The 12,414-nt window shown below is 34.3% G+C and overlaps 1 protein-coding gene across 3 annotated transcripts; it reads left to right on the top strand.

The window, feature by feature from the left end:
• Nucleotides 1-815: 815 nt before the first annotated feature.
• Nucleotides 816-11,059, top strand: LOC126822045 (orexin receptor type 2). 3 transcript variants are annotated; one of them, XM_050550781.2, is made up of 2 exons: nucleotides 816-984; nucleotides 9,126-11,059. In XM_050550781.2, exon 2 carries the CDS (start codon nucleotides 9,873-9,875, stop codon nucleotides 11,031-11,033), a length of 1,161 nt encoding a protein of 386 aa, XP_050406738.2. In that variant the 5' UTR covers nucleotides 816-984; nucleotides 9,126-9,872; the 3' UTR covers nucleotides 11,034-11,059. The 3 variants fall into 3 exon arrangements, with proteins under 3 accessions (XP_050406738.2, XP_050406737.2, XP_055957453.1); XM_050550780.2 differs by lacking the exon at nucleotides 816-984 and adding an exon at nucleotides 1,074-1,154; XM_056101478.1 differs by lacking the exon at nucleotides 816-984 and adding an exon at nucleotides 6,723-6,847.
• The last annotated feature ends 1,355 nt before the right edge of the window (nucleotides 11,060-12,414 follow it).

The following is a 12,414-nucleotide window of genomic DNA, read 5'->3' as shown; positions in this document are numbered from 1 at the left end:
CTAAATTGTTTAAAGCAGATTCCATTCAGATCGGTGATTGCTCTATATCCCCCACGAAGCAGGCTAAAACCCTTGGCTATGTGACCGATGAATTTATGTCCCGAGTTCCCCAAATCAATAGTATCATACGGAAAATGCATCTTTAAATGAGAGCTATTTCGATAGTACGCTCTAATCTTAATACTGATGCTTGTTAGAGCATTAGTAACATCGTATATGGACTATAAGCCAATTCACTTTTATTAGGAGCACCAGAAACAGCTTTAAACAGACTACAAAACAATGCTGCACGTCTCATAACTAGAACACGAAAGTTACAGAAACTCCATTGGCTTCCAGTTTGATCGAGGATTCAGTTTAAAGCACGTGTGAATGTGTTAAATCAATTTATTCTGACACTGCACCCAGTTATTTAAAATAACTCTTTGATTTCTATACTCCCCGACGATCCAACCTTCGTTGTTCAGGTGATCGTAGCATTTTGAGGATTCTTAAATATAATAAACGTTCTTGTGAATATGCTTTCTCCGTCAGAGCAGCCAAAATGTGGAATGATCTTCCAAAAACTCTCCGAGAGTCCTCTTCCATCCAGAGCTTTAAGATTAACTTAAAAACATTTATTTCAAAATTATTTTTGAACTGTTTTGTTGTGAATGCGCTTAGAAACACCCATGTGTAATGAAGCGTTATATAAATCGAACAACAATAATATTAATAATAAAAGTTAGTTGTCCTCGATTGTTACGTGGTCGGTTTATTGTTGAATGTGTTCACTCAAGTATTGTTCTAGCTCTAAACAGATCTCAATAACCCCACGTGGACGACACGCTTCAATTAGCATGTGTCAAGTGTACGGTAAACATAGACGACCGATTTTGCTGCACTATTATATATCAACATTTAATTCGAGCCACATGTTTACAAATTTTAAATCAAGCAATGTATTATGTAGCCTGTTCATATTAACAATAATAAACGCTTAAGGTAAGTGATATTTGAGGAGTGTATTTGAATACCGTCCGGGTTGTATATTGTTAACTTGTTTTCGTTCTATTTCATTGAGTTTATGCTTGAGATATTACACTGCAAGTCGTATTATTTGTTCACGATATGCCAAATTAGAGAGACTTACAGTTTAGGCCTTTGAGCTACAGGTATGTAAATATTATAAATGGGAGTATAAGAAAATCGTACATTTATACCCCCATATCTTATAACTTGTATTATGTGTTAAAATGTTATATCATTCTTATTGGCTTTTATAAAATACAAGGCTAGTTTTAGTCAATTCATATTTCTGTATTGAAACACTGTATAGCCAAAGCTGGGTTGACGTTTTGTAAAAAAAAAACACTCAGAAAGTATTGCTGAACCAATCTACCATTCCCCACCGAGAGCCCTGAGGATTTTGGTCAAACGAACAAGGTACCAATATCGAGAGATGGGGAGGGACTTCAATAGTGAAATAGCTAGGGCTTCTCTTCATATAAATCCGACTCTGGTTAGATGAGAGGTGAGGTCATGTCAGTGAAAATAAACTTCTCAGAGATATGTTGTTATGCTGCACCAAAGTGTAAATGTAAGCCACATAAAACATGAACAGGTTCGTCAAGTTCCGGTCATGAACGGCTAATTATGGTCACAAATGAACCGTCCACAATAATACTGAGACGTAGAACGATACGCTCCCGTGTTGAACAGTGTAAATCGTCGGTAATAAATATACACTGAAATTTTCCTTGAAACTGTTTAATACCGGGAAACATAAAATATCACATACACAAAACAGCACGTCCGACAGACAGAGTGACTGACCTGGAAGCGGGATAAAAACCTAGAATGTTGAATGAATGTACAATTCGGTATTTAAAGAACCTAGTAGTTAAGGATTAAATAAAATATACACAATTAACGAACGTATAGGTAACAATAAAACATCAAAGACAATAATTACAAATAATAGAAATAATAAGGATTAAATTTATCATACATTCTAAACTATTAATGAGTTGGCTGTCCACCATCGGTTATCAAGTTACAAGATTAATGGCTTCAAGTATAATCGGTATTTAAAAAAATCTATTGAAATTTGAATAAAATCGGTGGCTTTTCTGAGTGTGGGTACCTAGTGGCGTGTGTATAGGATTAGTCCACTTACTTTGCAAAAATAAAATTGGCGAATCAACAACTAACCTGCCCAGTCTGCCCTTGTTCCGTTTGGGACTCAGGGTATCTGGGTCCCGGTAGGTAATCGGGGCCAAGTCCCGACCTGTAGTTCATGTTTTTGGTATGCCATATGTTGTGTTAAATCTCTGTTTAAGTGACCCCCCCCCCCCCCCAATTATCCCAGATGTATGCCAAAACATCTTTCAAAAATTTTCGAGCCCGGGGGAAGAGAATCTCTCCGGAAAACCCGGCCCACACCCACCTCCTTCGCCAAGTTGCTTGTCCCACGGCCCGAAGGGCCGTGTCGCGAACCCTGACTGTTGGGGTTTGTTTTTGTAAATATATAACATCGCTACATTGATAATCCGCTTAAATTATTTTTTATTATGACAAGCTTTATCTTGTGTCCGATCAATTTTCCTGATCTAAACCTTTCAAACCTGTTGAGTATGGAAGAGTATAGGGGTCAATAGTGCGAAAGTTAGCAACATATAATGTCTACATATAATAGTGATTGTTGCGATGATTTTATCACTCAAAAGACAGTTTTTGCCGAGTTAATTTTACTAACGCGCTATGTTGTATGTCGCCATTTGTTTTTAAATCCGCACGTTTGCGTTATGATAGTACTCTTCAGAAATTTTAGCAACATATTCCATTATCACCGTGCGCTATATCGACATATACTACCGCGAAATGGAATATGATGACAATGCTTCAGGATAGCAATATCGTAACGCAAACGTTTACATTTAGAAAGAAATGACGACATACAACATGGCGTATTGATTCAATTAACTCAACAAGAATGATTTTTTTAAGATTAAAATTATTTCAACAATCACAATATCTTGACATATTACCATATTAATATCGCGGTATCTTCGTGATATTGACCCCTATACGCTTCCATATATATGCGAAATCTTTAGTCACAAGCTGATCAAGTTAAAAACCCCTTGGTGTAAAGGGGTCCTATATACAATCAGGAGTTAAAACTGGTACAAGTATCGGCCTTCTTTCCGGTCAGCAGGTATGCTCCCTTTTCGGAAAAGCTTGTGAACATGATAATTACTAGATTTATATGGCATGGCTTCATTTATAGATATCTGCACAAACCCGGAAACAGTAATGCTAGCTAATTTATATTTATACATTTGCAAAAATTAATTATACATGAGTGTCATCAAAGATTTGTTTAGCTAGGGGGTATAAATTGCAACCGATACGTGTATTTCACGTGTCCTTGATAACTATAATTTTGTGTCTTAAATAAGGTTGATTATATACTTAGGCGGGACAAGTTAATCTCAAAAGTGGAGTGACCCCTAACAAATTGCAAAAGAAACCAATGCAGTTGGGTTTAGTCATGCTTATATCAGGCAACATCATACCCGAATTCGGCCGAAGTCAGCCAATGCGAAATGACGTAATTAACATAATTCTCTATAGAATGTTTCTGAGATCGATGTCTGGTAACTAGTGCGTTTTAGTGATTGGACAATAAATATCTATATTTTTAAATCTTACAATTCAAAGTGGTTATAGAGGCAAAATGTTCCGCAAAAAAACCCCAAACAAATTTGATCAAAACAATTATATAAAAAGTCTGACAATTTGGTAATAAAATGGCATTGTCCCCGTTTTTAACCAGTCACTATCTCGTAAGATATGACTTTTACTATGTCTTTTATATGATTTTCGATGTCTGAATTTGAAAATGAATTTGAAAATCCAACTTGGCAGAAATTCAAAGTGGAATCCAAACTTTTTATCAATCATCATTTTCTTCGTTGGATATGGCTTGTACTATGTCTTATATAAGTTTTTTGAGATTACGTTGAATAGCCCAGGTGGTGTAAATTTAAAACGGTAATCGAAATAATAATAATGAATTTGTATCGCGCCTCCCATCTATAACGGCGATTTCTTTAAAATATATCTAATAAGGTTTTCATGTTTACAGAATTATATTTTGGTTTTAAAAATAAATTTAAAAAATACAAACATCTATTTAGCAGTTTTTTTAGGCATTTTCTTCATTTGGTATGCCTTTGCACCATCTTCACCGGGGTTAAAAGTGGTTTCGAAATATCTATTTAAAAGTTTGCGCACTAATATATATATGTTATGCGATCCTTGTTTACAGCCCTTGTAGTATCAATTCCAGAGATGGGCCGAAAAGGAGTATGGTAGTTTCAGGGGTCCCTAAATCAGTTAATGTTCTTGCGTAGTTCGGGACCCCCTTTTACGTTCTGGGCCCTTATTCACGAAAACTTAAACTAAGTTACAACCGAAATTTTAAGAAATACTGCAACTTCATTGGATATATGCAAATTGATTTTACTGGTCAGCCAATCGAATTGCAGTATTTCTTAAAATTTCGATTGTATCTTAGTTTAAGTTTTCGTGAATAAGGGCCCTGTTTGATGAATTGTTAAGATTGACGCAGAAGCTAGAAACACCAGGATATACTGCAGAAAGCACCATTTACAATCACAGAGTGAACCTCTCCCGGAGCAAGGATCAGGGCCTTTAGTCCGTCCCTGATATCGTATTGACTGATTCATTTATGAAAATACACATTTAAACAAATTTAAATATAGCCTACCATCATCTGTAGCACTTTCTCCTCGAATAAACCTCAATTGTTTATTGGAATTTTAGATTAAACGGAAACGTTTGTTCACCTTAGCAATTAACTGAGAAGGATGGCATTCTCTCGTGGCTCATGACTGGTACAAATAAAATTTGTAGAACTAGATATTTGATGTCAGGACACCTATTTCACACAAAGCCTCCTTATTTTTTTTATCCATGCAGACCTTCCATATAATAATCTATCTGCATAAAATGGCTGTGAAAATACACATTTAAACAACATTTAAATATGGTCTGACACTTGTAGCACTTTCCCCTCGGACTAAAAATAAATTGCTTATTGGAATTTGCATGTAGCTATAAAATACTCGAACAATATACCAATTGTTAATTTATATAATAATTTAAGGACTACCATGTAATACGGAAATGTGTAACCATGTCTTTCTACACGATCTAACAATAAATTGGATAATCGGAAACATTATTATCATGTATAATTATCATTTAATATGTAGTATTTTACTGATAATTAAAGTAAGCAAGTAATGCGGAAATTTGCAACACGTTTTAACACCATGTCTTTCCTCTCACTTTTCAGCGATGTACTGCAAAGGAGTATGATAGTTTCAGGGATCCGTACACTAGTTAATGTTCTTGCGTAGTTCGGTTTCCCCTTTTAGTCACGATTTTACGCCGTTCTTGATGAATTGTTAAGATTACCACACGTTAAATATGCATAAGCTTTAAACACCAGAATATACTCTAGAAAGCACCACTTACTGTCCGTTTTTCAAAAGAAGGATCGCGTCTGACAAATGTATCATTGAACCAAACTTTATTTGTTTCTTTTGCAGTTTGTTTCGGGTAAAAAGTTATCCCTCCCCGTCTGACTATGAAATGTGACTTTTTGAGATTGGTCACCATCTTAGTTCAAGAATACAAATCGAACATTAACTTAACTAGAATTTAATATGAACACCTGATATGCAAAACCAAATAGCTCTTTAATCAGTGTTCTTAATTCTTAGTTCTTAATTCATAGTCCGTAATTCTTTTTTCTTCATTTGTTGTGTACTTTGACATTTATACACTAAAATTAACTCTGTATCTTAAACTCAATGTTTGTTTTACAAATCAGACATTTGTCATAACAGATTTGTAAATTGTATTTTGTTTAATTTAATTATATTTTAATATAAAGATAACATGTATTTTAGAAAATCGAAAAATTACATTTACATTTCATCAGAAACATATAACGAACAAAAAATCTCGAACAACAAATTTCCAAATACAAATCTCCAAATACCAATCTTGCCAAATCGCTGTTAAAAATCCCCAGGTCTCCAAATTGATCTAACCTGAACATTATGACGACAGATCATGCTAGTGGTGAGCCGAAATCCACCTGGCATACAATAAGTCACCATAGAATAATGGGGAATTGAGCAAGCATACAATAAGAGAAATCGCTCGATGGCCGTGACGGTAGTGAAATCACGTGCGTGGTATATGGCTAATCCATAGAGTTACGTTTCTAATATATGTATGGACTAATCCGAGCCATCAATAAATAAAATAATTAGTAATTAGGTTATTTTTCGAATGTGCCTGAAAATAACTATTACTCGTATATTGGTCATGTCGCCAATGTGGGGTCCGAATGAAAATTCATACATATCAAACGAAAGACGATTTCATCTCTTCCATATTGTGTAACTATGAAGAATGTGTCAGGAATTAACTAATAGGCTACTCGTATATGGGTAATTCCACAAATATGGGGTCCGAATCAAAATGACCAATTGTTGAAAAAAGTGATTGATCATGTAATATATTTATTATTTTATACTTATTTACTTTTAAGATATTCAAAATCGTTTTGCGGTTAAATATTTCAATGGTGCAATTCCTGGTGTCCCTGATTTTTTTTGTTACGTTTTGGGGACATACTGTACTTCACAGTTTAACAACTGGACCATGTTGAACACAAGGTTAATATTTCCAGATATTTTCACAAAACAAGCAGCAGAGAATCTAAGATTTCGTTTACTAATTTTTCAATTCTAAACAAATGGTAAGTAATCTCAATAGGAGGATTTTCAATCACGCCCTACAACGTAAATTTTTGTATCCCTAAAATTTACGTTGTATTAGTGTCATTATAAGCCACGATCTTACTTTGAAAAATCAAAACAAAATGTTTCATCTTAATTCTATTTGAAGTGGAAATAAATAACAAATTCCGAAACGTAATTAGACGTATTGGAAATTCGAGTCCCTCGTTTATTTTACAAAGTGCTTGTTTATGACAATTGTAACGCCATCTATTTGCTGTGAAATACGCCAGAGCGAGATGCTTAGTTATGGTCACACGATAGACATACCTGAAGCAGACGATGGCCCGGCGAATGGATATTTTCTGAATAAGTTCTAATCAAAGTTTAGCGTAGATATTGAAAGTTATAATTGCGGGGTCTAAACAACAGTATTCTTTCATAAAAGAAAGTTATCGCTTCCTTGGTGTAACCAATGCTACCTTATTTTCTTTGCTTTCCTGTAACATGCCAACAATTTTGAAATGTTACCTTGCTCTTTTCAATACTTTTGGTTCATTTTTTGGGGGGAAACACGGATTCACAACGAAAGCTATTGAAAGAGACACAACCAATTCTCAAAGTCGGGTACTCATTTTGATTGTTGAAAGTGTTATAGGAGTAAATACTACATAGCATGGTATGATTAAATTATAAGCAATTCATCAACATTTGCTGTCCCTTTACATGTAAAACTGCAATCCTCAGTATCACAGCATACCTTTCCATGTTGAATTTTCACGTTACTGATTTAAAAGTTGTTCATATGGATTGTTCACGTCAAACAAACTTCAACAATTTGGTAAAATCTTTATTTTATTTTTTTAAAAAATCCACAGAGACTGCCCAGTTTGTATCGAGAATATGAGAATATCCGTGTAATCGACATTGGCTGGCTAGAGGTGTTGGCACAAACATACATGCTTAGACTTCTAATAATGAAGGTGTCTCAGTTGAATAATAATACATCATAAACGCATTAGTATTTCTTATACATGCACAGAAATTGAGCATTAAAAGTCTATTTTGGTGTCCCTTTACACGAGAAAACTGTAATAACTTGTCATATAAAAGCGTTCATATCTTTTCTTTGAAACTCGACAATGAGAAATCACCAACTGTCCCTCAAATGGCTTACATTACTCCTATTATTGGTATAATTTGGGATTACTTAAAATTTTAGTTTCTAAGTCACACATTGGACCCCACATTAATGGAGTAAAAATACTTTCCGGTAATGCATTACATGTTAACTGGAATTTCGTATTTTGATTAATACCCCCCCCCCCCCTTCACTAAATCTAATTTTTTTTATCAAGGTACGGAAATATGAAGGTGCCAGAAAATATTTTTTAAATATTTCCTACTGGAAAGTACTTTTATTACCCTTTTCAACCTATTTTCAGACACATTCACATTTACGTGTCTTGAAGACAGATCAAATTTGGGTTGAACTGAACTCTATTTAGTGAAGGGGGGGGGGGGGGTATTTAATAGTTAAGATATGGCTTATCGTGTAATGCATCACCGGAAAGTATTGTTCTATCGCTTGTTCAATATATGTTTTTCCCTGGTACATTGATGATTACATAATTAAGAAGAGCTAAAACACTCTTTCGTTTGAGCAAAGAAATATGTCGCTATCAGTCAAGAACCTAATTACTTAAAATATACAACTTTCAATTTATTTTCTTTATCAAAGGCTCGGTCGAATTAGCCATACCACACACGTGATTTCACTACTGTCACGGTCATCAAGCGATTTTTCTTATTGTATGCTTGTTTGATTCCTCATTAATTTTGGCTAACCACCCGTCCTCCATCGTCATAATGTTCAGATTAGATGAATTTGGAGATATGTATTTTGATAAAGGTTTTGCAAGATTGATATTTGGAGATTTGTATAAGGAAAATTGTTTGAGATTTGTTTTTGATGAAATGTAAATGTTTTGTCTTCCATAATATCACTTAACGTTTATTTACAATAAAGACCGGCAGTTGTGAATTCAAAACTTCTAGTTTGAATTAAAAGCGCAGGTGTTTATAATGATGCATTCTGTCTTACATTGTCAATAACTCCCAAATGAGACAACTGAACGTTTATATCCATTGCTGGATATGGGGTTAATTAAAGTCCTGATCTAAGTTGCTATTAAGCCTTTCGACAAGAACCAATATGCGTGTGTAGTTGTGCTTTGTTTATTTAACATAACGAAATACATAATATGATTTCAAATATTTTATGTTTATATTTTACAGGTAATTGACTGAAAACACATCAACAAATACAATACAGGTTTACTTATATGGGAAAAACAACAAATTATGTATTAAATACAAAATGTCATCGCTAAGATGAGAAATCACAAACTGATTCCATCACATTGTGATACCAAGAAATACCAGCGTCCTGTAGTCATGTTGAATAAACACAGTCACAGCTTCGCACTATACATTTGTTATTTTGGATGTTTCCAGTATTTTGTTGCTATATTTTAATTACTTCTGTGAAAAGCCTACAAATGGCAACGAACAGTCGCGTTTATCAGGTCATAAACCTCTTATAAACTGTTTTGGCCATCAGCCCCCAATTCTAAGTCGCCTTGTGATGTTTTCACCAATTAAAGCGGAATTCTAGAGCGGAAGTCGGTAACACATCTACACGGAATTCATGATGACTTTGTATGTTATCACCAGGATCTAATCTAATTCGCTAGTGATTCATTGGAAAAAGGGGAAAATTACTCATGGCCATTATTGAAATTGATTACAAGTGGTTATTGCAACTGGGCATACCGATGAGCGATGTGGATATATAGCTAATAATGGTATAATATTATCAAGGATATTCGTAGTGGACATGTTAACCTCAACGAAATTCACGTTATAATTTAATTCAGAATTATAAGGTTCTAGAACAATTTCAACTAATACTACATTTGTGTCATTTTTCTTTTTGTGAAGTCCAAATTAAATGGTGTTTATATAGTTTTTACGAAGTGGGTTATGAAATGGCATGAACATCGCTTAAAGTTATTTTGGATCATGGAGCTAAACGAAACTTTAGTTGACGCAAATTACAATTCCACTTTATTGTACGAACTTAATCATGCCCGTATGATTTTTAATATACCGGTCATTGTGTTTTTGTTTATCAATATGTTTGTTGGCGCCATGGGTAATATACTGGTAATAACAGTTTACATATTTTTCTCAGAACGGACCGTAGCTACTTATTATATCTCAATCGTAGCTTTTATAGACATGGTGTCTTGCTGTTTTTGTCTTCCGTTCCAGATTTACGATTTGTGGAACCCGTATATCAACTCCTTGTCGACATTATGCCGAATAGACCGTTGGCTCGAAAATTTTACTAATGCTTTAAATGGATTTATTTTAATATGTGTGGCGTCTGAACGCTATAGCAAGATATGTTATCCGTTAGAACCTTACACACGGAGTAAAGCGAAATCTCTGACTATCATAGTTGTCGTCATGGCACTGTCCTTGTCGTGGCCACAACTGATCATAACAGGGAAACAGACTCTTGTAGTTGGAAAGGATAAAATTATAGGAGAAGATTGTTCCTATAATGATTATTTTCAAAACTCTATTTATGTAGTATTATTCCAAGGACTGCTGTTCACAGTTTGGGTATTTTCATTCGTGTCCGCGTTTTTCTTTTATTTCAACATACTAATCGTCATCGTAAGGCGAAAGCGTGAAATGAAGAGTGCTAAAAAAAACCAAACAAATGACGATGCCAACCAATCTCAAATGTCCGCCGTAAAATCTTCGCCTTTTAGAAAGTACGGAAGTGTAAATGGTAGAATCAAAATGAGGTCAAGTAAAACTACTGTGTGCTTGGTGTCCATTACGCTGGCTGCCATTTTATCTTATGTGCCCTTTTTAACTGTTCAAACTGTACGAACTTCCGGAAAGTACTTTCAGACTACAGTAACACCCTCTGGTGAATATTATCATTATGGGAACTCTGCAGCTGTTGATCTGTTATGCACGTTTTGTGTTAAATCGTACCTTTTAAACACTGCTTTCAATCCCATCATATACAGTGTAATGAACCCGAAGTTCAGAGCCAAAGTGCGGTATGCTTTCAGACAAATCATGAATAAATTTAAAGGATGTTTATGCAAAAAGAACACATAATTTTTCATTAAATTACACACATCATATGTATTCTCATTCATATATATATATATATATATATATATATATATTAAAGTAAATAAAGTACAAGTACTTCTTTGTTTACGGTAGATAAATGCATAAATAAAATAAAAAAATCCGTCCAGATAAAAAATTCTCCACTTTACTTCATTCTGACATACATTAAATCATATAAGTTAGCTGTCTGCCTTCTATGGGCGTCTTCAGATATTAATAATGTATACAAAATAAAAACATTCTTAGAATAATAGATTTCCATGACAATGGATTATAAATAATATTAGATAACGTACAACAAACCGACCCGTCGCTCTAACGAAATGCAACGTTTGAATGAATTTAGCAATTGTTAGTAAGGCTTTCTCTCCATAGGCAAAGTAGGTTTAACGTCTTACATTTCTGCACCAACTAGGTTTATGACAAAGGCGCACGTCATTCATTGTGCTAAGGAGGACATGGTTGGTTTATGTACAGGTCAATGTGTACACGGGACCTTCCCACATAACAATATGATGTTAATTTTACGTTACATTTACGTAAAAATGGTCAGTCAGTTTACCATCATTTTGCTCATCTTTTTAACGATAATTTTACGTCAGGAAATGACGTTAATCTAACGTAAACTTTACGTCATTTTTACGTTATATTTACGTCATTTTCTGACGTAAATCTAACGTAAACTTTACGTCATTTTCTGACGTAAATCTAACGTAAAATTTGCGTAAAGTTTACGTCATTTTCGTTAGATTTACGTCAGAAAATGACGTAAACTTTACGTTAGATTTACGTCAGAAAATGATGTAAATATAACGTAAAAATGACGTAAACTTTACGCTAGATTAACGTCATTTCCTGACGTTAAATTGTCGTTAAAAGGATGAGCAAAATGATGGATATCTAACCGATCATTATACCGTAAATCTAACATTAAATTAACATCATTTACGGATGCAATTCTAAAGTCAAATTTTGATGAGCATTAAAACCTTCAAAATTATTCATTATTTGCGGCAGTAAATGGGAAGTACATTCAACCAATAATCAAATTTTCCTGACCCGTGGTTGAGGCTAAAAGTTGAGTGGTCCAACGTGTGCGCTTTAGATCATAAGGTCTGTCATTGAGTCAAGTGGTTTGTTTCCACACCCAACTTGAACATGGGTTTTCTCTGGGTCCTCCTACTACTAAAGATTCCTGGTGCGGATGAATTATTCAACTTGAATTGAATCACTTAGTCCCAAAGGACAGTTTATGTCTATTGGATGTTTTACCCCATTGCTCTCTATCTACCCATAACCAGTCAGAATTCTAAATGTATTGCACAGAAAAGTTAAAAATCTAGCAGAATTATATGACAAAATA

The sequence above is a fragment of the Patella vulgata genome, chromosome 5 (assembly GCF_932274485.2).
Source record: "Patella vulgata chromosome 5, xgPatVulg1.2, whole genome shotgun sequence".
Classification (NCBI taxonomy): domain Eukaryota; kingdom Metazoa; phylum Mollusca; class Gastropoda; family Patellidae; genus Patella; species Patella vulgata.
This window is presented reverse-complemented; position numbering and strand designations above follow the sequence as displayed.